The sequence below is a fragment of the Kwoniella europaea genome, chromosome 2 (assembly GCF_036810445.1).
Source record: "Kwoniella europaea PYCC6329 chromosome 2, complete sequence".
In the NCBI taxonomy this organism is placed as follows: domain Eukaryota; kingdom Fungi; phylum Basidiomycota; class Tremellomycetes; order Tremellales; family Cryptococcaceae; genus Kwoniella; species Kwoniella europaea.
The window spans coordinates 1,028,114-1,054,266 of record NC_089488.1 but is presented as its reverse complement, the minus strand read 5'-3'; the positions used below and the strand labels follow the sequence as shown (position 1 = coordinate 1,054,266).

General features: G+C 44.2%; 11 protein-coding genes across 11 annotated transcripts; 6 read left to right on the top strand and 5 right to left on the bottom strand.

Moving 5' to 3' along the window:
* Positions 1-227: 227 nt before the first annotated feature.
* On the top strand, positions 228-2,716 carry V865_006724 (uncharacterized protein; the record flags this gene model as incomplete). Its single annotated transcript, XM_066230481.1, has 5 exons — positions 228-330; positions 416-908; positions 1,019-1,464; positions 1,544-1,694; positions 1,792-2,716. The coding sequence occupies 5 exons, from the start codon at positions 228-230 to the stop codon at positions 2,714-2,716; spliced, it is 2,118 nt and encodes a 705-aa protein (XP_066086578.1).
* Positions 2,717-3,100: 384 nt separating this feature from the next.
* V865_006723 (uncharacterized protein) lies at positions 3,101-4,526 on the bottom strand (the record flags this gene model as incomplete). The annotated part of the gene is made up of 10 exons (XM_066230480.1): positions 3,101-3,181; positions 3,258-3,304; positions 3,421-3,641; positions 3,706-3,738; positions 3,811-3,836; positions 3,889-3,956; positions 4,034-4,106; positions 4,234-4,304; positions 4,425-4,444; positions 4,507-4,526. 10 exons carry the CDS (start codon positions 4,524-4,526, stop codon positions 3,101-3,103), a joined length of 660 nt encoding a protein of 219 aa, XP_066086577.1.
* A 378-nt stretch (positions 4,527-4,904) lies between these two features.
* Positions 4,905-6,205, top strand: V865_006722 (uncharacterized protein; the record flags this gene model as incomplete). Its single annotated transcript, XM_066230479.1, has 4 exons — positions 4,905-5,063; positions 5,163-5,259; positions 5,328-5,357; positions 5,427-6,205. 4 exons carry the CDS (start codon positions 4,905-4,907, stop codon positions 6,203-6,205), a joined length of 1,065 nt encoding a protein of 354 aa, XP_066086576.1.
* Positions 6,206-6,393: 188 nt separating this feature from the next.
* On the bottom strand, positions 6,394-7,923 carry V865_006721 (DNA repair protein rad18; the record flags this gene model as incomplete). Its single annotated transcript, XM_066230478.1, has 6 exons — positions 6,394-6,738; positions 6,808-6,880; positions 6,958-7,144; positions 7,231-7,487; positions 7,552-7,673; positions 7,756-7,923. 6 exons carry the CDS (start codon positions 7,921-7,923, stop codon positions 6,394-6,396), a joined length of 1,152 nt encoding a protein of 383 aa, XP_066086575.1.
* Positions 7,924-8,313: 390 nt separating this feature from the next.
* V865_006720 (uncharacterized protein) lies at positions 8,314-9,941 on the top strand (the record flags this gene model as incomplete). The annotated part of the gene is made up of 6 exons (XM_066230477.1): positions 8,314-8,423; positions 8,474-8,730; positions 8,794-8,943; positions 9,001-9,143; positions 9,214-9,832; positions 9,910-9,941. The coding sequence occupies 6 exons, from the start codon at positions 8,314-8,316 to the stop codon at positions 9,939-9,941; spliced, it is 1,311 nt and encodes a 436-aa protein (XP_066086574.1).
* Positions 9,942-10,392: 451 nt separating this feature from the next.
* V865_006719 (uncharacterized protein) lies at positions 10,393-10,799 on the top strand (the record flags this gene model as incomplete). The annotated part of the gene is made up of 2 exons (XM_066230476.1): positions 10,393-10,470; positions 10,539-10,799. 2 exons carry the CDS (start codon positions 10,393-10,395, stop codon positions 10,797-10,799), a joined length of 339 nt encoding a protein of 112 aa, XP_066086573.1.
* A 1,302-nt stretch (positions 10,800-12,101) lies between these two features.
* V865_006718 (uncharacterized protein) lies at positions 12,102-12,995 on the bottom strand (the record flags this gene model as incomplete). The annotated part of the gene is made up of 2 exons (XM_066230475.1): positions 12,102-12,724; positions 12,785-12,995. The coding sequence occupies 2 exons, from the start codon at positions 12,993-12,995 to the stop codon at positions 12,102-12,104; spliced, it is 834 nt and encodes a 277-aa protein (XP_066086572.1).
* Positions 12,996-13,399: 404 nt separating this feature from the next.
* V865_006717 (uncharacterized protein) lies at positions 13,400-21,994 on the top strand (the record flags this gene model as incomplete). The annotated part of the gene is made up of 10 exons (XM_066230474.1): positions 13,400-13,429; positions 13,495-13,599; positions 13,665-14,795; positions 14,854-14,942; positions 14,999-15,550; positions 15,606-16,254; positions 16,313-21,190; positions 21,251-21,433; positions 21,506-21,671; positions 21,756-21,994. 10 exons carry the CDS (start codon positions 13,400-13,402, stop codon positions 21,992-21,994), a joined length of 8,022 nt encoding a protein of 2,673 aa, XP_066086571.1.
* Positions 21,995-22,526: 532 nt separating this feature from the next.
* V865_006716 (uncharacterized protein) lies at positions 22,527-23,236 on the bottom strand (the record flags this gene model as incomplete). Its single annotated transcript, XM_066230473.1, has 5 exons — positions 22,527-22,603; positions 22,691-22,759; positions 22,861-22,910; positions 22,992-23,014; positions 23,096-23,236. 5 exons carry the CDS (start codon positions 23,234-23,236, stop codon positions 22,527-22,529), a joined length of 360 nt encoding a protein of 119 aa, XP_066086570.1.
* A 531-nt stretch (positions 23,237-23,767) lies between these two features.
* On the top strand, positions 23,768-24,202 carry V865_006715 (uncharacterized protein; the record flags this gene model as incomplete). The annotated part of the gene is made up of 3 exons (XM_066230472.1): positions 23,768-23,790; positions 23,875-23,970; positions 24,064-24,202. The coding sequence occupies 3 exons, from the start codon at positions 23,768-23,770 to the stop codon at positions 24,200-24,202; spliced, it is 258 nt and encodes an 85-aa protein (XP_066086569.1).
* Positions 24,203-24,499: 297 nt separating this feature from the next.
* Positions 24,500-25,930, bottom strand: V865_006714 (uncharacterized protein; the record flags this gene model as incomplete). The annotated part of the gene is made up of 5 exons (XM_066230471.1): positions 24,500-24,781; positions 24,867-25,014; positions 25,079-25,364; positions 25,424-25,642; positions 25,738-25,930. The coding sequence occupies 5 exons, from the start codon at positions 25,928-25,930 to the stop codon at positions 24,500-24,502; spliced, it is 1,128 nt and encodes a 375-aa protein (XP_066086568.1).
* Positions 25,931-26,153: the final 223 nt, after the last annotated feature.

Genomic DNA, 26,153 nt, shown 5'->3' with positions numbered 1-26,153 from the left:
CTCTACTGACGAGAGGTCCAGTGCCACATTCAAGCTTTGATACTGTATAGTACGAGATGTTTTGATATTCAGGGTTCACCACCCACGCGATTGACTTGTTACCTTTGTTTGTTTGGTTTCTATTTGTGATCTTTCATTTCACTCAACTTGCAATTCCTCATTGTTCATCCGTTGTACATACACATCACAGCTTATCAAGTATCACCTGAGTGTGAGCTGTACTCATCATGGCTCAACGACAGGGAAGAAGGTCATTAGGTCTCGCACCTTTACCTGGATTACCTACCAAGGTAGATAACGGGTTGACCGAAGCTCAAAAGTTTGAAGACTGTAAGTCGCCCCTTATACTTCCCGTCCCGTCTACCCTTTAACGTCAATGCAAGTTGCTGATTGTTGCTTTCTGCTCCCTTGTCAGTTCGTCGCAGACATAGCAAGCAGAACAAAGATATCATCCTAGATAATGTATCTCGCAAATCGATGATCAAAGGCTTACAAGATGATATCGCTGCGTTACATACGGAATTACTCGAAGTCAGACAGGCCAACTTGATCTTACAAGCGAAGATCAAGAGAGTACAGAAAGATGCGAATAAGAATATACTTGGTGGAAATGGATCACAAGTTTTCGAAGCGCTCAATCAACTCATATCTGCATTCCCCGCTCTAAAACAATTACGGGATAATCTGTGGACTACAACAGCCCTGCAGGAAGATGAAGATGGGAGTCAGAAGCAGGGGAGAGGAGGTATGGGGAATGGTTGGGTAGTGGAAAATACGTATGCAACTCGACCTGCCGAAGTGGCAAGGCAGAATCATGGATTGTGGTCTTTAGTGGAAGCTAGTGAGAATGGAAGTGAGAGCGAGAGGGAGCAGCAGGATTCTAGGAAATCGAAAGTGAAACAGAAAGCGTGAGTAGTCCAATCAAATTCCATTCTCTCATCGTCCACCAGTGTAACAGTTCATCATCACTCTTGAGGTTGTGTGAAACTGATGCAAACCATATGCGATTTGCGAATAGTCGTCATACGGGTGTAGGATCAATAGCCAACTCACGTTCACCTCGACGGTCCACTCAAAGTCCCATAGTGACATATGTCGAAATCAACTCTCCATCACCCTCATCGTCCAGAATCTCCGTATCGCCCAGTCCCAGAAAAGCCAAACAGCATATTGTCGGAGAGAAGAAACAGCGTAGGAGACGAGAAAGCGGATTAATCACCATCCCACCGAAATCACCTTCACCGTCACCATCACCCAATCCACTTGTGGATGAAGACGTGGGAGAAGCATCGGAATGGGAAGAAGGTAAAGCGATAGAGCTATCGCCGTCTGATACCAACCTTAACGAAAATATCTCAATGCCTCAGGATATACTTAATTCAGCTCCAAGCGCAACTAGGTCTGAGTCTGGGTCGAGGGAAGTAGAGTTGATGGACACTATAAGGGAAGTGAGCAGTTCAGATAGTGAGTTGATCTAATTTAGTATCCGCGTTTTTATTGAAAAGATATCAACGATAAACTGACCGTACGATGATTAACCCAGGCGGTTCAGGGTCCTCCTCGTCCCGTCAAAGACCTTCGACTGGCTTACCTGTACCTTCGGAAGAGTTGGGTAACGTAGAAGAAGAAGGAGGTATAGGGAGAGGTAGAAGATCCAGGTCTAGTGTGAACTATAAAGAACCAAGTTTGAGCAAGTGAGTCCAAACCTAATTTACGATGTTCGGCTGTCTTGTCGGTTATAGTAGCCCTTCTGTTGATGGTAGCTGACGTGTTCATGGATCTCATGAATAGGAAAATGCGTAAACCAGATGGAATATCCACTGAAGAAGTCTTATTGTCCGCCATCAAACCGCCTTCACGCAAATCACTCATACCGAATCCAACTTCTACACTTCCTCCTTCACTCACTTCGTCTCTTCGACCCAGTACACCACGTAGAAAACCTTCTTCTTCGTCCTCGACATCGAGGTCGGAATCTCCTTTACCACCTGTACCGGCATCTTCTGAAGATATTCCCATCAGTGAATCTAGAAATACGTTAAGCCTGGCTAAACAAAACGGCATGAGAAGGAAGTCTGCATTACCTAATCCCGCTAATCAGAAAATACCAATAGAAAGAGAAAATAAAGATGAAGAGAATGATGTGGATGATTTAGCTGATTTGCAAGTTGAGTCCGAATTGGGATTGGGATATGAAGATGATTTGGATAATGTTCAACTCAGAACCGAGAAAATGATATTGAACAGTCCATCTAAACTCAGACCATCATCAGTATCAAGCAAGAAGAACAATCAAGAAGATATACCGCCTCCAAATCTACCAAACTCAGCAGACAATAATCTACCATTACCAAAACGAACTTCCTCGTTATCGAGTGCGAGTAAATCGACATCTTTCAGACCTACTTCCGCAACTATCGCTTCCAAGACCTCTTCCGGATTAGGTCTAGGTAGACCCATCATGCCTTCATCTACTACTGGCTCGAATATCGCAGGACACCGAAATATCACACCTATGCCTACGTCCCATGCTAGACTTCCAGTAAATTCGAGTAGTAGGAAGACGGAAAAGGAGATTCAAGTTTTGGCTGAAGGTGATAATGTTAACATCCCAACCACCACCACTGCAACAACCAGGAAGGTTTCAGGAGGTGATACGTTGAGTAAGAGAGGTACGATGTCAACTACGAGAAGAAGGATTAGCGCAGCTATATAATTTAATTTCTTCAGTTTTGTGATTTCGGGCAGATATTTGGGATATCACTGGGTTTTTTTCCTGCTTGTTTCTGGTTTATCTTTGACTTCGAAAGGCATATACTTGCATCTGATCTCTTCGTCTTCTTGTATTTGTCATTCAGTCGATTATCATAGATCAATATCGATACGGTATGAAAATCTTATAATCAACATGCTATCATGAAAGAAAGTTTATCCGACCCTGTTGAGACGTAGTATGCAGATACATCGTATCGTATCGTTGACGAAAGAGATATACAAAAATATAGACAGATGAAAAAGATGAGTAATGAATATAGCACAACATGGTCAATTACCCCATCCCTCTTCGCCATCACTCCTCATGATCCTCTATAAATGAGAACTAACGACGTCCAGTTTCATCCAGAATTGTCTTATTGAACTCTTCCAAAGGGATCAAATCTTTTTCAGACAGAAGTTGGAACTGTCCAGCAAAAGAGCATTTTCAGATGAGCATATCATTTGCATAATGGCATTCCATATCTGAATGTGTCACTCACCTCATCAACAAATAGTAAGAAATGTCTATAGTTCGTATTCAAGTGAGCTATCCATAGTAAATTGTCTCAGTGAGTTCCTTCTGTTCTTGTTGAGGAATAGATGATGATTTGTTGCCGACGTCGCTGTCGCGTCATCTACCGAGCGTAAGAGTCCAAGACTCACCTTCAATACCCAAAGCGCAAACCTGATCGAAATGACTATGATAAATATGCGCGTACACCCTGAATAACCTCCTCAAGATGGTCTTGGCAGTATTCATAAAAGTAGGTGGGAACCGTTTACCAATCTGTTGAGGGAAATGTTTCTCATCATCCAAAATCGATTGAGTCCATGTCATCAACGCTTCGACGTATGCTGGTGCGGAAAGATGAGTTGGTTTCTTACTATGAAATTGTGTAACGATTGATCAGCTTGTTCCTTGGAGTAGCGAGGTTAGAAGAAGCTCACTATTTCTCTCCATCTTCCCAGAAATATTCGTACCTATATCAAATGATCCTATCAGCTAAAGTTCCATAGATATCTATGAAACATAACCTTCAGCTGAACACTCACTTTGGACCAGCATTCATGATCGGGCACTATAAGGCAATTCAGTCAGCTAATGACCATGAGAGCAGAGGTCCAGCTTACCTCGGTAGGTGTGCAGAATTCAGATATGGTACCGTACAACATATTAACGTGATTGAAGAAATCGACGACTGTGTTTCTCCTAGGTATCAGCTGATCTATAGCAAAAGGCTATCCGATATCGTTTTACCATCAGCTGGACGCTTACCATGGACAGCTATCCATTCTTGCAAGTCTTCACCTTCTGGTAATTGCACTGCTGTTCGGAGGTTACCTGAGCCCTAACAGAGATTGAGAAATATAGAAGTCAGCGTGTGAAAGAGGATGTCAACGGATCGTAGGAAGAAAGAGAGAATATGTTTCAGTTATCAGTGAAGGGGAAGAAGGGAAGAGGTGAATACTACCCACCAAAGTCTGTTGAGCATATTGCTTCAATTGCCACTGCTTCGTCCCCTCTGGTACTTTCTTAGGTTTGAAAGCTGTTCGTCGGGATATATCAGCTCCTGAGACTGACTTGAATCCTCATCCATCATCCTGATCATACCGATGGATGGAGAATAAGAGTCGTCGGGGAGCTGATTAGTGATACTCTCACTCACTTCGGGATTGATTACCTTTCCTGAATGATGTACGGAATGTCAGCTGTGTGGGGGCCTGCGCTATCGCTGGCAGGCAGCTTACAGGTTGAATAGAGTGGACATTATTCCTTGAGGCTTCTGTGATCTGGCGACGTTCTGGTTGGGATGGGAAAGAAGAAGAAGAAGAAAGAGGATAGATAGTTTGTCGTTGATGTCAGTGTTGTTGTTGATGGTGGTTCAACCTGTTTTGATTTCTTGATGGATTGCAACTTCTGAATCTGAAACTGAATTCGTTACGCGACGCGACACACAATCTGACGCTCGAGCCTGCTCACATGGAATTACCACTTTGGGAGATTTTGACCCGACGGAATCAAATCAGTCGACCATGCTTGTCTACCTCCACCTCCCATGTCCATGTCCATGTCCATATCAACGAACAACAACCATCACTAGTTCTTTCTCTTCCCTCTGCCTTCTTGACGAGTATGGCATAGCACAATGGGCACTTCAACTTACGTCGCAATCGCATTCTTACCCCTCATAATCCTCCTGGCACCGTACTACATCGAGCCATACCAATTATGGGATCCCGTAGCCCTCAACGATAAAGTGGAAGGGCAGAGGCAGACCAAATGGTGTAACATGGGATGGTGGGAGGTGAGTCGGTCAACGATAGCTCTTGCATCCTCATCGAGGAGCAGAGTAGCTATCTGATACAATACAGCCCTCACTGATCAATATATAACAATATCGCAGGACACCAACTCTTTCCCTTTGGCTGCTAATGCCCTTGCTCAGAAGTTGATAGATTTCGCTAAAGAGGGTGGGTATGCAGGAGGTGGCAACGTATTAGGTAGGTCTTATACTGTCCGACTTCTTACAAATGGACATGAATGACTTACTGATGATTTACTCATGCAGACATAGGTCATGGTGCAGGAGAATCCTTATGTGAGTGATTTTCTATTCAGCTTTATGCGACACATCGAATCTCAAGCTGATTGACACTTCGAATCGAAGTATTACATCTCAACTCATCTGCCCCGCCTAGACACCTCCATGGCTTGACATCCCTTTCAGCCGATACGAAATATGCTCAAAGCATCTTAGACCAATACACACCTGAAAAAGCCATATCAACCAATATCGAACTATATACCGCCTCAGCTCACTTTAACCCTACGAAAGATCTCAACCATCCTCTTAACGGTATGAAGGGATTTATGGGCGAACAGAAACGAGATTTAGCTTATTCTGATGAAGATGAATTACTATTCGAAGAAACGGGGGGCCAAGGTCAATTGACATTAGGTGATGATGCACCTCCACCATACGATTTGGTGTATATGTTAGATTCGATATATCATTATCCACCTTCCCTTATACCCTTCCTGCAAACGCTCAAACCTGTCCTGGGAAACGGTAAAGGTATAGTGGTATATACGGATATACTTCCTCCTCCAAAGGGGCTGTCAAGGTGGAAATCTTGGTTTGTATCTTACATCTTATCTGTACCATCACCCAATCTCACTGATCGTCCAGCGAGTTTGGAGGAATATAAAGGGTTGTTAGAGAAAGAAGGATGGAAAGCTGTGGTAATCGAAGATTGGAGCAAGGGGGTCTGGAAAGGATTTTCACAGAATTTGATTGGGAGAGGTGGAAGATGGGAGAAAGTGGGAAGGGCGGTCGAAAGAATTGAAAAGGAAGGTTGGAGATTTGTAGCTGTGAGAGCGAAGAAGGTACAACAGACCATGTCACATCATTCAGATTTTGGTAACATAGGCAGATGTAAGTCGTAGATTTGAATATCGGAATAATGCATATATAAAGTACAAATAATATACTATGCGATGGCGCCAATCAGCTATGGAGACATTATTGATTGATGGATGATTCGGTATGATGAAATGATGATAATATGACAACATAGAAAGCTCTCGCTCAGTAACCTCTCCTCTTCTCAGGTTTCTTTGAGAATCCCCGTACCTTACTCCACCTCAATCGCGTTATCCTTCCCACCTCCCTTCCCTTCCTCCTGTTCTTTCCTCTTCCTATCCCTCTCTATAATCTCTTTTCTCAATCTCTCAAATTCACTTCTCTTGTCTTTCGCATACTTCTGTAACCCATCTTTACTACCTAGTTGATTGATCATCTCATCTTTCCCCCTTTCCTTATCCCTCTTTTTAGAATTTTCCATATCTGACAATTTCGCTCTGAGCGCTGATAAGGAAGATGGATGGGAGGTATCGAGATTTGAGTTGAAGAGGATTATCCATTCTTGAACTCTACTTATCAATGTTACTTTATCTCCTGTGGTAGGTAAGGAATAATCCTAAGAAAGGATGAATATTAGCTGACTTGATGAACGAGGGGTGGGCCTCTGCTCTTCCCAGCTACTCACAGATAGTATTGATCGTAAGTCTGCAGGTGTAGCTAATGCGTAGTTTGGTTTGGTTATTCGTTTCATCTCGACTCTGTTCATATTTGAGCTGACTTCAATAAAGTCTTCTAGTTGAATAATAATACGAGGCAAAAAGCCAAATCGACTCACTCTTTATCTTTATTCTTTGCTCCTATTGATTGACCTGAAAAAACCTTCTTCCAATCTGCTTTCTGATTCCCTTTTCTATTCCCATTCCCATTCAATTTACTTTTCGGTGGCGGACATCCCTTTTCGATATGTAGCGGTATGGATGAGATAGGTAACGTAGATTGACATATCGGACATGGCGCTTCGTCTGATAGTACAGCTATATGATTAGCGATCGATTATGAAATAGAACCGTATTTTCTAGCTGAATGAGTCAACTTGGAAAGGACGAACCATTTTCAGTCAATTCCTGTACATCATCTTCCTCATCCTCCACCTCCCCATTCTGCACTTCATCATGATCGCTATCATTAGATCTACGTGATTTGGTTGGACTCTGCGATCTACTTCCACTCGTTTCTCTACTCGAATTCGGCTTCAGACGCTTCGTACCGGATGAAGAGGCAGCTTTCGGATTCAATTCCTGTGCTGGACGTTTCTTCGTTATCTGCGGTTGTGGTGGTGGTTTTGCCAAATCGTATATTATTGGTCTATGTCGACGACCACATTAGCTGTATTCTCTCTCTTGCTTTAAATAGGGGAGTTGCAGCCAACCTTGATTCCTCCCATGAATCCGTTATCTCCTCCAAAGCTCTATTCCTCCTTATCTGACCTTCTGAAGCGGGTTCATTACATGATGGACATTTCTTCAACACGTCCAGCGAAGATCTGATGCACTGTATGTGAGATATTCGTCAATTACAAGATCTGCTATTTTAGGGTAGTCCCCGAATCTTCCTTCAGCAGATGAGCACTCACCGAGGAACAAAATGAATGACCACATCCTATCGATACGGGCGCTTGGAATGGTTCTTTACAGATTTGACAAACTACCGAACGATCTAGTCTACGTAGTTGAGGGTGATTGGGAGGGAAGGGAGGGGCTTCGTCTATTGACGAGAGGAGGGGGTGGGACGACATGTCCATCTTGAGAATGGTGAATAGCTAATCTAATGATGAAGAGGGAGAAGGAAGAGAAGGAAGAGAGAGGAAGATGAATGATTAACTATCTGATCGATATGGTGTGTTCTCGTAATGTTTTCGTTTCATACGCGTCAGTCAAAACAAATGTACACCTCAACCTGAACACGTGGCTGCACTTTCCCACGGTATGGGTTCAAGCATACGTCGTTACTCTGAATACCAAAGTGGAGGATGTTTACTTGAAATTCGAGCGAGCTATTCTTCCTCTTCTTTCTCTCTCAGCTTTCTCTTGCAGGATACCAAGTATATTCGCAAAAGACACGGCGGGAAGAGAGACGGGGCGATATGGGTAAGCTAATGAACCATTCTTTCTCGGGAAAATGTATGAAGCTTATGATACTCGACATTCGAATAGCTGGTACTATCTCCCTCTTCGCGGCTATATTCTTCTTCATCCTTTATGTAGTAGTTTGGTGTTTATGCCTGCTCGGGTGGAGAACAGCGTGAGCGGCTTCTTCCACAGAGTAGGAACAATACTGAAATGTCCTTTCAGCCGCATACGATATGCTCATCCTACTCTGCCGTCTCGAATATCCTCGCTCTCTCCTTCTTCCGCTCCTGGAGTAACGATCATCCGACCATTATGTGGATTGGACCAAAATCTGTATAATACCTTGGAGAGCTGTATGAAGCTTGATTATCCCAAATTCGAAGTGATATTTGCACTTCAGGACGAAAATGACGAAGCGTTACCTGTCGTCAGGATGATCATGGAAAAATACCCCGAAGTACATGCTAAGATCATCATAGGTGAGTAAGCTTTGATGCTCGAGGACGTATGAGTTAGCTTATATAAGAACTTGTGTGAGTTAGACAGTACCAAAGTTGGTGTCAATCCAAAAGTCAACAACCTTCTTCGTCCCTTCCAAGAAGCAAGCTATGACCTGCTATGGGTGATAGATTCAACGATATCAGTGACGCCAGGTACGCTCGGTAGAGCAGTCGAAGCGTTCTTGTCCAATCGTACGCCCTATTCAGCACCCGATGATCCAGAATCTTCACCACTCATGTCTATCGCAGATGACGTGAGGAAACCACCAATGTCAGGTGAAGTCGGTTTGGTCCATCAGGTTCCCATTGCACTATGTTATCAAAAGACTTGGGGAAGTCTGATAGAACAGGCTTATCTGAATACAACACATGCTAAGATGTACCTTGCTATCGTTAGTAGATCGTCAGCTAAACCTTGATGGAGATCCCCGGAATGAGCTGACTTACCACTCTGACTCATAGAATGCAGTAGCAGTCGATTCATGCGTCGTTGGAAAATCCAATTTATATTCCCGAAGCTCGATATCCCAACTCTCAACACCTTCACCATCTCTCCGTCAATTACCAAATCCTCCTACAGGGCTAGCAGGATACAGCCCTTTCTTAGCTGAAGATAATATGATAGCTCTTGGTTTATGGCATCAACTTAACCTTAAACACGCTATGACCTCTGACGTTGCATTGGACTTCCTCGGTGCTTTGTCGGTAAAAGATTATATAGATAGGAGAGTAAGGTGGTTAAGAGTTAGGAAGAAGATGACACCGATGATTGCAACGTTGTTAGAACCATTCACTGAATCGCTGATAGCTGGATTATACGGTTCATGGGCTATACAACGATTACTTGGTGCCAGTATACCTGCTTTATTCCTTGTACACTTGTTTACATGGTTGATGGTGGATTTGTCGACTAGGCGATCTTTAGAGACTAATATTAGATCTTTGAGACCACCTTCCTCACAGGGTATGTTCTTGTTAGCGTGGTTGGCGAGAGAATGTCTGGCTTTGCCTATTTGGTTGTTGGCTATGACTAGTGATGTGGTGGTGTGGAGAGGAGGGAGGTATAAAATCGTTTCGTCAGGTGAGAAAATCAGTTACATCAATTTGTCCAAATCATTAACTGATGAAATATTTACATATTTATGACGATGCTTATAGGTGAGGCTATACGGCTGGATGAGGATCGATAGATTAGGTCGAGGATTGAACCATATTCCGGGAGATACCGCATGCATGAAACACACGGGTCTTAATAGTATAATTCCTTTTTCGTGTAGCGTAAAAGAGTCTTAAAAGGCACAACGATATTTATCAACAAATCATCAGAATTTCTTCAAAGAAGGTTCACAAGACTTGTCTCAGGATAAGTCAACCTTAATTCACTGAAACAGATAGCGATAGATTGGTATATCGCACGGCAAGCAGAGTACGTACATGAGATGATGAAAGCTGTTGCCGAACGATATGATCATGCCTCTCTACTTTGACGATAAATCACATGCATAACATATGTATAACGAGTCTTCCTTCACGATTTACTCTTTTCCATCTTCCTTTCCTGTCCGTTCAACCACATAACAACACTCCAAACAAAACAACACATCAATATAACAACGCATCCGTCCAATAACAGACAACAAGATGTTACGTCTTCTCAGATCACCTCAACTCTTAAGATCGAGCTTCTCCAAGGCTCCTATCCAAAGTGTCTACAGACGAGTAAGCTACCTCTCTTCGATCGAGTCCCATAATTCCATGATGAATGGTCATACTGATCTGTTGAGCAGGCTCATCATACTTCTAGTTCTGAGACTCCCAAACCATCAGCCACTACCAGCAATTCCAGCCCAAGTTCCGATCACATGGGCTTCTTGTTCATGGGCTTAACTGGGGGGTTGATCGTTAACTGGCTCATGGATCGTCATTTCGATGAGGTGAATCGATGCAATAAGGAGAAATTGGCAGAAGAGGATTGGAGACGAGACGTTTTGGGAGAACTGAAAGCCCTCAATAAGAAGAAGAATTTTGGTGGTGTAGGTGGGATTTGAGGTGAAGGTCATCATCAGAGATTTAATCTGAAATAGGAGATATGACTGCGGACTTTGTACATTCAATAAAAGATAGGAGATGAATATGATACTACTCGTGATTCTGATCAATCTACATTCTGCTCCTATATGTGCATGAGTGATTCTCGGTGTATACAGCCAAGATCACAGTACAATGCTCTCCTTAGATTCGTTCGTATCGGAGCATTGCCATTTCGAGGCTACATTTACCTCACTACGAGTGGCGGAAGGAATGAACCTATACCATGGTGTCAGTGCGGCTGACCATTGTGAGCGGCAAAAGAATTACCTAAGCCCTTTCTCTGGATAAGGTTGGTATTGGTATCACTTAAGGTTGACAAGAAGCCGCTGATCAGACTATTCGTCATTGCTAATGTATCTCCGGTTGTCAGATTGACAATAGAATCCCATAAGTTTTCTAGCTTGTCTATCTTCTCTTCTTTCAATTCCCAAACTCGATAAGATACCAACAGAAATCATTCAACTCTTATACCCCAGAGAACATTTACCAATCATTCAAAACATGTTCAAAATTACCAGGAATTTACCTATTTTCCGCTCTATGCTTGGCCGAAATAACCCAGTCATGGCAAAGTCAGTGAGTTGCTGGAATCTCCTGTATGATTTACAACTCACTAATACTTCTGGGTGTTTAGTTGGCTTACACCCGAGCATATTGGATGGCTCCTACAATGGCTCCAAGACTCGATTACCTCTGTACGCACCTCGAGGCCTTTTGTTATGGTGGGATCGTCTTGCGGTTATATCAAGTGAAGTTGAGACTAAAAAACATTCTGGAACAAACGAGTCAGGTGAAGGAGAAGCTGGGAACCCATGGTGGGGTCACAGTAGCGTTAAATGATCTACACTTGGGACTGAAAGATGTTTCAGAAAAAGTGAGTACGGTAGATCGGGAAATGGCAAGGATGATTGGAGAATGATGGAGAGGTTTTAGAGGATGTTGATGCCTTGGGCTAGAGTCAAAAATAAGGGCGATGAGGTGTTTGTTAATTACTTGAAAGCAAAGGGAAGACGAAGACCATGAATCACCAGATTTGGATGTATGCGCGTATCAGAAATGCACTTGATCGAGTGCAAGACTATGTATGGAGCGTTCAACTCTAATGATACATGTAACGGCCATGAAAATGATATCAATCCCTACTATTTTTCCCTTCTATCGTGCGACCTTGCTTCTACTACCGACTCCTGATGCCATCTGACATACATATGACCTTCTTACCATCGTCTCCCTTCCATCATCAATGATATCTTCACCACTTAAGTCGCCATCTGTCCGCCCATTCCAGTCACACCAACAACATCCCTAATCTTCGCTGCCTCCCCAGCGCTCAATTTCCCTTTCATCGAAATCAAGAACGTCTCCCACGCCGCATCCGCCTCATCTTCAAGTGGAAATTCGCTCACACACAAGGCATGGATCTTCTGCCAGAATTGAGGGTCGGCGATAGTCTGATGGAAAGATGCTGAGGACACCTGGGGTTGGGGACCGAGCGGTGGAACGGCCGAATCAATATTGGTAAGAGGCATTGAAGTTCCCGGTTCGATTCCGTCGATCGAAGTCGTGATGGTCAATGCGGGAGGAGCGGGTGAAGTAGAAGATGGGGCAGTGAAAGTAGCTTCGTCAGAAGTCAGTTCCTTCGTGGTAGCAACTTTGACCATGAGATGTAAGATCGCTCCATCTTTTATATCGTATTCTTTAAGTAATTTGGTATCGGTCAAAGCTTTTCCTTTGAGTAATAGCCTCTGACTATCTGCTGAAGGCGCTGTAGCGGCTGATTTGGCGATTTGTGATTTTAGATCGGTGACTGTATCGGTAAGATTCGCGGTGATAGGTAAAGTGAGAGAGGGTTTAAGACATTTTATAGTGATTGTTACGGTATCTATCGACAAGATATGTAAGCTCATAATCCTCCGGTCTGTCATGGTCGGCGTCAGCTTACCTTGTGAAGGAGTATCGACATCCATACCCTCCGCCGATGGTGGTTCAGCAACTTCCACACCAACTACAGCTACTTTCCTAGGTCTATCTTGGAGAGGAGTAGAGAAGTCTGCGGGATATTCGACCTTGTGAGAAGAGAGTCCTTCGGTATATCGCTTGATGAATGCTCGCTCTTCGTTGAGCTTGTCGCCGTGAAGTGCTGCGTCTGTCATTGTGATTGATTATGAGGTGTCTGTTTGAGGGAATGAAGGGTGAGATGAAGATGCTTGGGATGGTTTTGAATGCTTTACTCGTATCGTTGGTGCATGTTCAAAGTATGTCATTTTGACGTGTTGCAGCTAACAAGGTGGGTCAGTGCGGAGCCCAATCGAGCGCCGGTGAGTGGCAAACACGTGGCAATCAAATTCAACCGTGGGAAATTGTTAATTTCCGGTGGATTTCTGAAAACATGGTTGAAAATTATTTTATGGGTTTCTTGATCATTTGTGGACTACAAGAACTCTTCATATCATTGCAACCATCCCCAAATTGACCACATCTTTCTCTTGTTCCTTGTCACGCTGATACACTCGGAGTGAGATAAGGACAAGGGCTTCTCCTAAGCCAGCGAAAGAACATGGCGGAACCACCTCAGAAAAGGTTCAGGGTGAGTCAACCAGTTGGTCGTATCCAGTGAACGATGCCGATGCTGATTGAAATTGTCTTTTATAGTATGCAACATACAATGAACAAATAAAGAATATATCAGTGGATGTAGGAAAGCAGCGAGGGCTTGGATGGGAGAAGGAAGAGTTCGATGAGGACACAGAGCAGAGTGTAGGTTACCATTCATTGACTTGTCCTTTCCCAGCGACACTGACCATTCCACCAATTTTGAACAGCATACTCCTCTCACCTCTGAGCTCGATCGATTGTCGCTGCTCGATCTCACTACCCCTTATCAAGACCTGCAGAGGACTCTAATACCACTTTCATCCACTTTGCCCATAACATTATATAATCTGCCTATAATACAACAGACCTTCTCCGACTACTATTCGAAACTCCAGGAAGGACAAGAATACACCCATTCCGGCTTAGACTCAGCTCTTTACCTTCATCAAGCCTTGTACGAGACCTGTCTTGGTGAAGCTTTACCTCATGTCCCAGATACTACCAAAGACCTCCTCAGAGTCGGTGCTTTACGAGCATTAGATCCCAAACTTGTTGAAAGAACCTATTCAACCCTATCTCTTATTTTACGAAGTATCGCTTCTTCTCTTCTCAAATCAGATCAATCCTCTCACATCATCCTCCGAGCAACATGGAAAGAAGTACGACCGTATCTGAGGCCAAGGGAGAACAAACGATATGTCAGAAAATGTGTTGCCGATGCTTGGGTCGGTGTCATTAGAAAAGCTAGATCGGAAGGCTTACAGAGATTAATGGATGTCTTGCTTGAGGAGGAAACGGATGGTATGGAAGCCGTTTGGAGTCACAGCTTGAAGGGAACAAACAGTCAACTGCATTCAAGAGCTATAGCAATATATGATATCCTCCTTGATCGACTTATTGCAAATCCTACAGAACAGCAACTCGCAACTGTGAATATGGTCAGCACCGCTTTGGTCCATCATTGTTCGACCGGTACCATCAAGCCAGTAATCGAGTCTGTTATATCCCGTTGTCAACCATCATCCTCTAGAGCCGGATCTTCGTCATCCCCCTTCATCAACCTGGTTCAATCATCAATGGTACTCAGAGTACTGTCGACCTTTCTCCTTACCAGAAAGGGTAAACGCTTTCCTGAGCTCTTACTCAAACCTCTCATGCAACGTCTTCAATCCTTATTGCCTCATCTAGCTGCAGAGGCTTCGTTAGGTCAGGATTATATTCCAGATGAAGAAAGGCAGACCCGAGATACCTGGAGAAAAGCTTTGGTGGCCTGCGTGGTGGGGTGTTTACAAGCCGGGCAATTGCAACATTGGCTCAGTCCTGGTGTGGGATTGATCGAGAATCTGTGGAGAGAACTTGTAAGTATTCTGATTCCAGTAATATACCACCCGGATGCCGCTCATTGTTACTTCTCAGGATGACCGAGAGTGTTTTGCCTTCGCCAATGCTCTAATTTCTCTCAAATGGCCTGGTATCGAACAGTTCCTGCTTTCCCATATCGCCAAGTGAGTATCGATCATAGTAGCTACCATAATTCATGCTGAACAACGATTGTTTGCAGAAAATCTCTCCCTTCTTTATCGAATGATCCTTTATCCACTCTCGTCCTGCTCAACAATCTCGCTTCTGCTGGATATTTGTCGGGAGGACTGTCAAACGTCCAAGGAGGACGATGGCGACAAGCTTTCATTTCGGCTCTTGTAGCTCTTTTCAAGCAAATCAAGGAGAAAGCACTGGAAGATGTGAATGATCGTCGTATACTAGGTCAGATCTTGAGGTTGATCCCAGCTTTACCCTCCGATGCCGATCAGTTCGTCCCTCATGTCACTGGTCTCATTCGGTCAACCTTATCAACTGTAAAAGGGAAAGAGGTTGCTCAGATAAGAGTCGGTTGGGCCGAAGATGGCGCGTGGAACGATAGTCATCTACTTGGGTCGCTCCTCCGAGCAGCGCAAGACTTACTAGATAGCCCTCAAGTAACGGCTGACGCAGAACTGAGAGCTCTCCTTGTGGATGAAGGGGCATTAGCAGACGTCATCGAGAAGCTATATTGGAACCGGGAAGTTTTAACAGCATGTTCTTCGTTGATTGACCGTTGGTCCGGAGATCTACAGTAAGTCCATATCCATGTTTATCGATGGCAAACGATATATTGACAGTCGGTTTAGGTTGCCAGAAGATCGCATACTCGATCTCTTCTTTCCGAACCTTCTTTCAGCGGATTCCGAGCTTCGTCTTTCCACCGTACACACGCTCGCATCAATATCTTCGACATCACCCCCTGCCCACGCAGAAGACCATGTACCCTCACCAAGCGGAATTTGGTCGTTATGTGCGGCCGTCGAATCATCCGAAATGACACTAAAGAATGTCCGAGAGCGTACGACCAGTATCGCTCGTCTCGCTCGAGGTATCTTGTCGTTACCTGGATCAACCCTCAAGGAGTCTAGTAAATTACTGAACGGAGTGATTACGTTCCTCGTATCTCAGCTCAAAGTCAACTTTCGACCGATCTATGCAGAAACGATCACTGCTTTATCCTCCATAGCTGAGAAACAGGGAGAAATCATCTGGGAGATAGTTTGGGAAGAACTGCAGAAGACTGATGTAGACGAAGGGAGTTCTATGCTAGATCTCGGCGTGGTCAAGCCGTCTTGGGCTGAGAAGCGTTTTGAAGACAGCGAATCAAGGAGGGTTCAGCAAGACGAAGACGAAGCTGAGTTCCACTGTCATAACCTTGAAAAGAGTCGAAAGACTCTCAACAAGGTTTGGGTACAAGCCACTCAGGAGGATAAACTGGATCAACAAGAAGTCTCTGTGAGTTTATCTTTTGGTATGAATGTGGAATCGGAACAAGCGCTGATATCCTTCATAGGTTCAAATATCCCATGATCGACTTGATGTCCTCAATTACGAAGCACAACTTCTTTCCACACTTACTGCTGTGCCTTCCATTGCTGAGAAACACTCCAGGGCAATTATACCGGTATTCTTCGGTGTCGCTCGCCAAGCCGATGAGAATGATGATCATGTAAATGTAAAATGGACTCATCTGTCAACTAAGCAGCGGCAACAACGAACGGCATCTTACCTCGAACTTCTGGCAAAATTCGTTAATCCTAAAGCTGCGTACCGAAGCGAAGAGCTCCATACTCTTTATCTAGATATTCTCGCCAAGGGAGAACCCAAGCTGCAAGGTCTAGCTTTAAAATGCCTCATGACATACAAATCACCTAAATTGCTTCCTTACCAAGAATCATTGGAAACCTTACTGGAAGATTCTAAGTTCCGAGATGAATTAGCTAGACTTAGACTCTCTGCCACAGAGCAAGATTATGGTGTTCAATCGCAGGAGAAATCAGCTTTAGCAAAGACTCGAATAGTGTTCATCGATCCATCTCACCGAGCCGAAGCTTTGCCTGTTATCATCCGATTACTATACGGCATCATCACTTCTCGTCGAGGGCGATCAAGTTCCGCTCAAGGGCAGACAGCAAGGAAGCAAGCTGTTTTAAATACTCTCAGCGGTTGTACCGAAGATGAATTGAAGACTCTGATCGATCTTATGCTAGAACCTTTTGGTGAAGAATTGGAAAACATCAATGTTGCTGGTAGACAGCAAATCGGTTTCTTAACTTTGCTTACAGACTTACTTCGATACCTCGGTCCTCAAATAATACCTCATTGGCCACGATTGGTAAAGACAACTATAGCTTTAGTAGCCAACGCGCAAAAGAAGCTTTCTCAAGCCAATGTTGATGCTGAGGAAGAAGGGGAAGGTGACAACGCCGAAGATGTCGAAGTTCCTCAACAGGAATTTGACAAGGGCCTTGCTCCCCTACGAAACATCAGGTCGATGGGTCTCAAACGATTAGTGCAGTTCTTCCGATCTTCCGTACAATTCGATTTCAGTCCTTATCTTCCCACCATCTTCGATTCGATCATTTCTCCTCGACTTGACAGACTCGAAGTTGAGAACACTCAAGCTCCCTCAGGTACTCTCGAATTGATCGCCACTATCGCTTCCTTGCCTAATCTCGCTCGAAGTCTTGTAGAACAGGATGACAAAACGTTACCGAAAGCTTTCTCTTGTATGACGGCTGTGAAAGTCAAACCGGCAGTCATATTGAAGGTCTTCGATATCATCGATTCCCTTCTACTCGAAGACACACCGGGGCTCACCGAAGATGTGTTGTTACCGAATATACGGGTCTTACTGGATAATGTTATCGGTTTAGTAGTGCGTCTGAAAGCTTCCGCCAACGAAGATATCACTCGTCGATTACTCGCAATTTTATCCCGATTATCTGCGATTGTCTCGGATGGCCAACAAGCTCAGGAACTCGCTTCTCTCCTTGCACCAATGTTAAGACAGCGTCAAACGACTGAGAAGGCCAAAACCAACATCCTCAGCACTTTACAACGACTGTATGCCATTTCGCCTGATTTCGCGGATCCATCTAGCGAGTATTTTACCCAGAATTACGAGCTCATCTCCAACCTATTCCAAACACTCTTCTTCCCATCATCTAGAAGAGCGCTATTCGATGTCTTGCAAACTTTCGCTAAAGTTGACAAGAGTCTGGAAAAGGCAATCGCCATTACTGGCGAACTTAATGCCTACTCGGCTAGAAGATTAGATGAACCTGATTTCGATCGACGTCTGACTACGTATGCTCAGATCAATGATGGCCCGGACGAGGAACTTCCGCAGACGACCAAAGCTTGGCTGCCTATCTTACGAAGCTCACTCTTCTACCTTCACGAACCTGAAGAATTGTCTATCCGAACCAGTGCCTCAGCAGTCCTGCAAAGATACATCTCGGTGATTGGGCAGGCTGAAAGTGGGCCTTACGTCGAAGCATTACAACATGTTATAACGCCTGGAATACGGAAGACTCTGCGATCGAAGCAAGAATTGGTTCGAAATGAAGCCATTCACATCATCGCTCATGCGGTCAAGACATGCTCTGGTGTACCTGAATTCGCTGAACTTCAACCTCTCTTAGCAGAAGGCGATGAAGAAGCTTCCTTCTTCACCAACATCACCCATATTCAGGTACATAGGCGAGCTAGAGCTCTTCATAGACTGAGAAATTTCGCTGCGGAGAATAAGATACAGGAATCAACGTTATCGACTATCTTCCTCCCTATCTTGGAGCATATCGTAGCTGGATCGACGGATGTGACGGATCACCATCTCATTAATGAAGCTGTTCAGACTATCGGCGGTCTTGCTGGGGAACTCAGATGGTCAAGATACTATGGGTTGATAGGACGATTCATGAAGTTAGGCAGTGTCAAAGCCCAGCAACAAAAGATTTACATCCGAGTAGTTTCAGCTATTATCGATAATTTCCATTTCAGTCTTGGGACACCTGCGGCAAATGGTGACGCCATGGAAGTTGATGGAGAAGCAGCGGAGGCTGGAAACAAGGATGAAGAAGCTGAAGAGAACGAGGATGAAGAACCTGAGCAGGAGAAACAGATCGATGTTGGAACATCTCCGGAACGAATCACTGAAGTCATTTTGAATCGACTTCTTCCCTCACTCTCCAAGTTTGTCGCTACCAAAGACGAGACAGAAAGCAACATCAGGATTCCACTTGCTTTGGCAGTTGTCAAACTTGCTCATGCTCTTCCTCGGGCATCCAGTGCCGACGAAGTCCTTCGAGTCATCACTACTGTATCTCAAATCCTACGAAGCAAAGAACAGGATACTCGAGATATCGCTAGAGATACAATCTGCAAGATTGCAGTTTATCTCGGTCCAGGATGGCTGGTACGAGTGATCAAAGAGTTGGAAACTGCTCTTCAGCGTGGACCTCAGAAACACGTTCTGGCAGTCACGACTCATGCTATTCTCGTCATGGCCACTACCCAAGCTGCCGATCGATTCTCAGATCTTGACGAAGCTGTGGAATTGGCTGTCTCGGTTTCTGCCGAAGTTATCTGGGGTGAGAGTGGAAAAGATGTAGCTTCAGAGGGCTTCAAGACGAAAATGCGAGAAGTCCGAGGAGCAACTTCAAGGGGATTCGATACTTTCCAATTACTATCTCAATTGGTCTCACCCACCAAGATGTCGATCATCCTCTCTCCACTCAGGGAAGTTATGCATTCTTCGCAAGCTGTCAAGCAGATGCAGCAAGTCGATGAAGCTCTTCGACGTATATCCCTTGGTCTTAACAGTAATCCTCGATTAGCTCCCGAAGATATATTGTCACTCTGTTACTCCCTAATCAGTGGCAACTCTTCGTACCTCAAACCAAAGAAGAAGGCGGTCAAACCTGCTGACACTCCCGATAGCTTCAGGGTACAGATGAAGAGAGATAACAAAGGGAATGCGGATTTCTATCCTCAAAACGCCCATAAATTCGTCGTCTTCGGCTTAGACTTGTTCGTCACCGCCTTTAGACGAGGTAAATTCGACTTTGACGACGTATCTATCCTATCCAGACTTGGACCCATGGTCAATGCCATCGGAAACACCCTGTATTCACCTGCTTCCAATGTTCTTACCCTCGCTCTCAAAGCTTCTGCAGCGGTCTTGCGATGTCCCGTACCCCAAGTCGGACCCGCCTTACCAGTCTTCATCACCAATATCTTCGAAATCATCAAACATGCTGGAGGAACAGCCGAATCCGAAGTTGCTCAAACCGCTCTCAAGACTCTTGCCGTGATATTGAGGGATTGCAAGTCCTCTGAAGTCACCGAGACCCAGCTGAAATATCTGCTCGAAGTGATTAGTCCAGATCTCGAAGAACCCGACAGACAAAGTGCCATCTTTACGATACTCCGATCAATCATAACTCGCAAATTCGTTGTACCGGAGATATATGATCTGATGGAAAGAGTGTCATCTATCATGGTCACTTCTCAATCTACCCAAGTCCAAGATCTTTGCAGAGGAGCGGTCATGGCTTTCTTGCTAGATTACCCACAAGGTAAAGGAAGATTGAAGAATCAAATGACCTTCTTCGCCAAAAATATGGAATATACCTTTGAAGCTGGACGAATCTCAGTCATGGAAATACTCAATAATATCTTCTTAAAATTCTCTGACGATCTCATTGAAGAATACGCGGATATGTTCTTTGTGGCTTTGGTAGTGGTTCTAGCCAATGATGATTCGGAGAAATGTCGTCAGATGGCTGGAGAATTGCTCAAATTACTCTGGAAGAGGTTAGAAGAAGACAGGAGAAGCAAGATGGTTTCAGTGCTCAAATCCTGGGTGGGCAAGAGGGAAGATAATACCGTACTGGCTTCGGCAGCTCTGGGCGTTTTTGGTCTGTTGGTTGAGACAGGACAAGGAGAAGTTCTAGTTGAAGAATTGATAGAAGTAGTCCAACCTGTCATTGAGGAAAGTGCGGAAGCGTTGTTAGAAGCAGAAGCATCTGAAGAAGATGTAGTACTAGATCAAGGATTGCCTCATCAAGCTCTAGCTTCGGCGGCCAAAGCGATCTTACAATCTTCATTATCAACCTCGTCTTTACCTTGGCAAGCTATCATCTCGCATCTCTTATTCCCCCATTCGTGGGTAAGATTCGATGCTGCCAGATTATTATCCAACTATCTCACCTCACCGGAATCGGCTTATGGCATCCTAGGGAAAGAAGCATTACTCGATATAGCCAGGAAAGGATGTTTGGTCCTGAATGGCGCGAAAGGTGATGAAGGCGAATCTGTATTTGTAGATGGCAAATTATCGGATGAGATTGTCAAGGTTTTGTACAATATTGCCAAATATTGGGCGGTAAGTGCAATCGGTCAAGACGAAGTCGACAGAGCTGACCTTCTAATTCGAATTGTATAGGCTACCCAAGAATCCGATGAAGAACTGCCCACTGCCGATGATGTTCAAGCTGATGCTGAAGATGAAGAGGCTGATGGAGAGACCGAGAAACGAAATCCCCTCTCATGGTTGATGTCTAGGATGTCCTTCTTAGCTAGACATTTATTGGTTAATCGACCTGCTCCACACAGTTTCCAGGCTCATGTAAGTGAACAACACCCTTACTACAAGTTCGAACAGAATTTATTGACTGACTGGTTGTAATCATGGTAACAGGAGAAATGGTCTGCACCAATCTTATCGATCTTACGATTCTTCGCTGGGGTGTACGAAGCTCTGAGTGCTAAACAGGGTAAAACGTATTTGATGCATATCCTAAGTCCGATATATAGGATATTGGATGAAGGTGGTGATTTGGCTAAGAATGAGGATGGTCAAGTCGGTGAGTCAATCTGTTTCACATGAACACATCTTGATGGATCTAGACATTCAATGATACTGATTGTCTTGTTTAATGTTATTTTAGAGGAATTGCGTCAACTGTCTATGCAAATTCGAGAGTTCGTACAATCGAAAGCAGGAACCAGCGCCTTCTCAACTGTATGGGAGAAGCTTCGACGATCGACTATCAATAGAAGAGAGGGACGAAGAGAAGAGAAGGTGAAATTGGCAATTACAGATCCTGTGAAATTCGCAGAGAGGAAAAGCAAGAAAGTTATAAGAGGGAAAGAAGGAAAGAAGAGAAAGATGAATGTTTTCAAGTAAGTTGTTGCTGTAGTTCATAATGGAATAATCTCAACTTACCATGAACGGTATTCGATTTTTATAGTGAAGGAAAGAAGAAATCGTCGAATTTCAGAAAAAGACGTGATTAACTTGGTTTCTTGATTGTTTTGTTGTACTTTAGGCAATTTGCATTGATCTTACATACCCATTTTTATATTGGTCTGATCGTATACTTGGCATGCATTAGGTAGAGACTTAATATAGATCCAACAGATGAAGAAAATTCTATATTGAGACAAGCGTATTGAACAAGGAGAAGATTAGGCTACATTATATGGCAGAGAAACAAAGAACACTAAAACAGACAGAAATCAGAGTCGTAATGGGTCGTAAAGCGATGTGAAGAGAAAAGAGATAGAGTGACAAAAGGAAGGCTCGAAGACGAATGAGGGAAACGAAAACAATGTTGATATTTGGTGAGGGTGATAGTCAGAAAGATTTGAACAGAAGCGCAACGAAGGGATGAAAGTGGTAGGAAACACATGATATCGCGATCTTAAGGAATGATTGCTTATCTTGGACCTTCATTAGCGTGATAAGTCCTTCTCAGATGTCTAAACTTCTTTAGCGAGATCAAAGCGAGAACCTCTGTAAATAGGGGGTTCCGATCAGCTGTTGATGGACATTCACAGGAGAGATCACACCTGGTAAAGTAAGATTCTGGATTCTACTAACCTTTCTTGATATGTTCACCTAACTCTAATTGCTTTTTCAGTTGTTCAGGATCGGTGACTTTTGCATTTTCTATTTTGTCATATTTCAGACGTCACACATCAGCTCAGGCGTAGAAGACGATAGATAGAACGGGTGATGAGTCAGGTAAGAGAGTGAAAACTACTACTCACTCTCGAAAGCTCTCCTTAGTCTCTTATTGAAATCGTATTTTGGATCAGGACTGTGATCATTCCAATGATCAGCTTATGCAACACGATGAAGTTGAAGACGAGGGCTTAGCTGATTGGAGCAAAGTACTCACTAATCTCTTCCTAGCCGATGTAACTATTGAGGACAAGGGGAAAGTGTCAGCTCGTTTTCATCCTCACTTGGTAAACCCGTGAGAGGTGATAAGGTATAGCTTACCTCTTTATACAACTTGATAGCTTGTAGTCTCAATGGTAATTCCTGCGCCACCTCGGTAGGAGTGTTGAGTACAGATGCGTATCCCCTATAAGATTGGCGCAGGGCTGATGAGAGGGGTCGTAGCGGTGTGAGGGAAGACATTTTGCTGAAGATAAGAGATTGAATGGATAAGATCGTTTCAGTGCGTTTCGTTTCCTTTGGTAGATGTGAGCACTCGTCTCTTCTGTTCGGTGTACACCTGATGAGCCTATCGAAGTGCTCTTTACACCTTCCTCGAATTGTTAATGAATTGGAGATCAAAGAGTAAACAGAAGAGATGAGAGATAAGGATAACAATGAGTCGATCTAGATTATCTCTCAGAATTGTTAGTCCCAATCAAGATCTTAGCGCGTCATCGGCCCGAACATTCCTCTTCCATTACTCCTATTCGCCCCATCCATTTAAGCAAGTAAGTCATCGGGTTCATCCGCTTCCGAGCCTCCTTGTTGTGATTTGTGATTTGTGATTTTTGGAATTGGTGAAATATTAGGTGCTTGCTCATCATCCTCCACCCTCTTGTCTTCGTTAAGGATACATCTTGCCCTCAGCGTACAAGCTTCATTTTTTTCCACTTTGAATATTTACAGCAGTAAAACTACGAGACACGTAAACGGAGACTGTTCAGATCGAAAATGTCGTTACTCGGATCATCATCGTGAGTTCATCTCATCGAATCTTCGTGAAATAAGTGGCAAAGTGATCAAATTGACTAATCCTCTCTTTCTCTTGACTCTCACAGAAAAAGCTGTGAGATCACACCTGTATCCTCACGGTCAGCTACTCCCGACACTTCCAATGCCAACGTCAACCCTCTCAACCCACAAGGGTTGAAACCGTAAGTGGCTCAGTCACTTCAGTCCGCTTCGTGATGATCCTCGAACATAACAACGGCTACGGAATTAGGCTGATGGAAGGATGGTTGTCACAGATGTTGTGCATGTCCAGAAACAAAATCGAAGCGAGATGATTGTTTCCTCAAATCCTCTCCTGGGGAAGGTGATGTGAATTGTAGAGAATTCATAGAGGCTCATAAAGCGTGTATGCGGGGATACGGATTCAAGGTGTAGATCTAGATGGAGCTAGCTAGATTCAAGGAGTGATCTAGATGGATTGAAGTGGACGTTAAACGACATCAAAAACATATCGATATAGGTGATACGGTATGATCATTTTCCTATAGCCTTTATTGGCGTTGTACATGCATTTACACACAACTCACCCCTCAGACCTATATTGTTCTCGTTGGACAAATGTCATTCCAACCATGTCTAGTTGACTGACCTGAAAGGTATACTGACTGTCATCCCAAGTCAGATATATGGTAGAAATACAAGTAAAATTCATCATCTATAAAATCTATAACATCAAGATACCGGTCCACTCCTGCCCTTCCGAAGCTTCACAACAGCTACGTCCCAGCCACCTCCTCTCCTAGTTTTCCACCTCCAAGCGTATAGCAACATGATTGGACCGATTATATTGACCAGACACAATGAGATGAGCAATATAAGGGTTGGCGTAGTAGGCACAATTTCGTGACCGCGTATGATATGACTAGGTGAGGGGTCATCGCGCAAAGGGAATAAGGAGATTGAGAGGGTCGCCATCGATATTGTTAAAATCAGCGAGAGCAGCTTGCCTGCTTCCTGTAGGGATATCAGCTTCTTGTAGAGCCGAACGATGACCTATATCCGGAAGCTGATAGCAGTATTTAGGTGGATTTGCACTCACTCTTACACCTTTAGCTATGGGCGGCCATCCAGCAAAAAGTAATACAGCAAGCAAGACCAGCGAAAATACATGTGAGGTTGAAGGTAATCTCGAAGCTAGTACGACCGAAGCGGATAGCGCAGAAGTGAGAGATAGGGAAGAAGTGAGACTATAACTCTTTATCAGCTTGCGAGAGGACCACCGTCTCCACTCCTTCCAGCTGACACACATACCTTTTCTCTTCACCTTCTTCAACCTCTATTATACCCACGCTACCACGTCGCTTATGAGCTTTATTCATCCTTTTTGCTTTTTCTCTCCTTCTCCTCACTCGTAGATCTTCCCCTGTCCTAAAATCGGCCAAGAGGAGATGAACGAATCCCAGTCCACCGGCTAGAGGCCAGATACTATCGTTCGTAGTTGCTGAAGTAAGCGTACCGAGGACTGGGCTCAGTAGACTCAAGAGTAATGGAGGTAAAATGAGGGTGCGTAGTGGGGTAGGAGCGGGAATGATCGAGACTGCATATAAGGCTAGTCAGCTCGATTGGTATTGCTGCTATACAGAGCCTACAACTGACCTTCTTGAGGTTGAGATCGATGTATGCCCCAACCATATTTGTGGATGGCCCAACCTGCTAAGCCGAATATTACACATTTCCAACCTACGTCCTCTGGGAATACGTTACCTTCCAGTAAAGCATGGAACACAGCTAGGAAGAGAGCTATGACTGATATATGGAGGGAAATGGGTAAAGCAGCGAAAAAGAGGGGGATCAGTCTAGGTATCGGTCGAGGGGCTAGTACGCATGGATCATGTCATCAGGTTATTATTCTCCCATTGTCGTTCAGCAACGAATGAGTCACAGAAACCTGACCACCAGATGAAACTCACGGAGATCATCTAGTTCTGACAAGAAGTCAGGAGGGACGTAGTCATCCGGAAAGGGTTGTCTACGCCATAACACCTTTTCCCATTTTACGTGTTTCGGTTCTCGGTCATCGAGAGCATTTTCAGACTGAGGCAGAGGAAGATCTACTGGTGTATCTGGTGGGAAGGGTGACGAGAGGCGAGAAGGAGGAGACATATCATGCTGTCCAACTTGTACTTGAATGTCGTGAAGAGAGAGGGAAGATGAAGGGGTAGAATTACATTTGATTCATTCGCGTGTTAGTGTTGTTGATGTGTTGGCAGCAGGTCTGTGCGTTGCTGTTGTTTTCTTTGTTTCTTATTTCCGTCGGATTACGCCGAGTACGAGTACGAGTTGGGTGGGTGATGACGATCCCATTTAACTCGAGAAATGTTGTTTT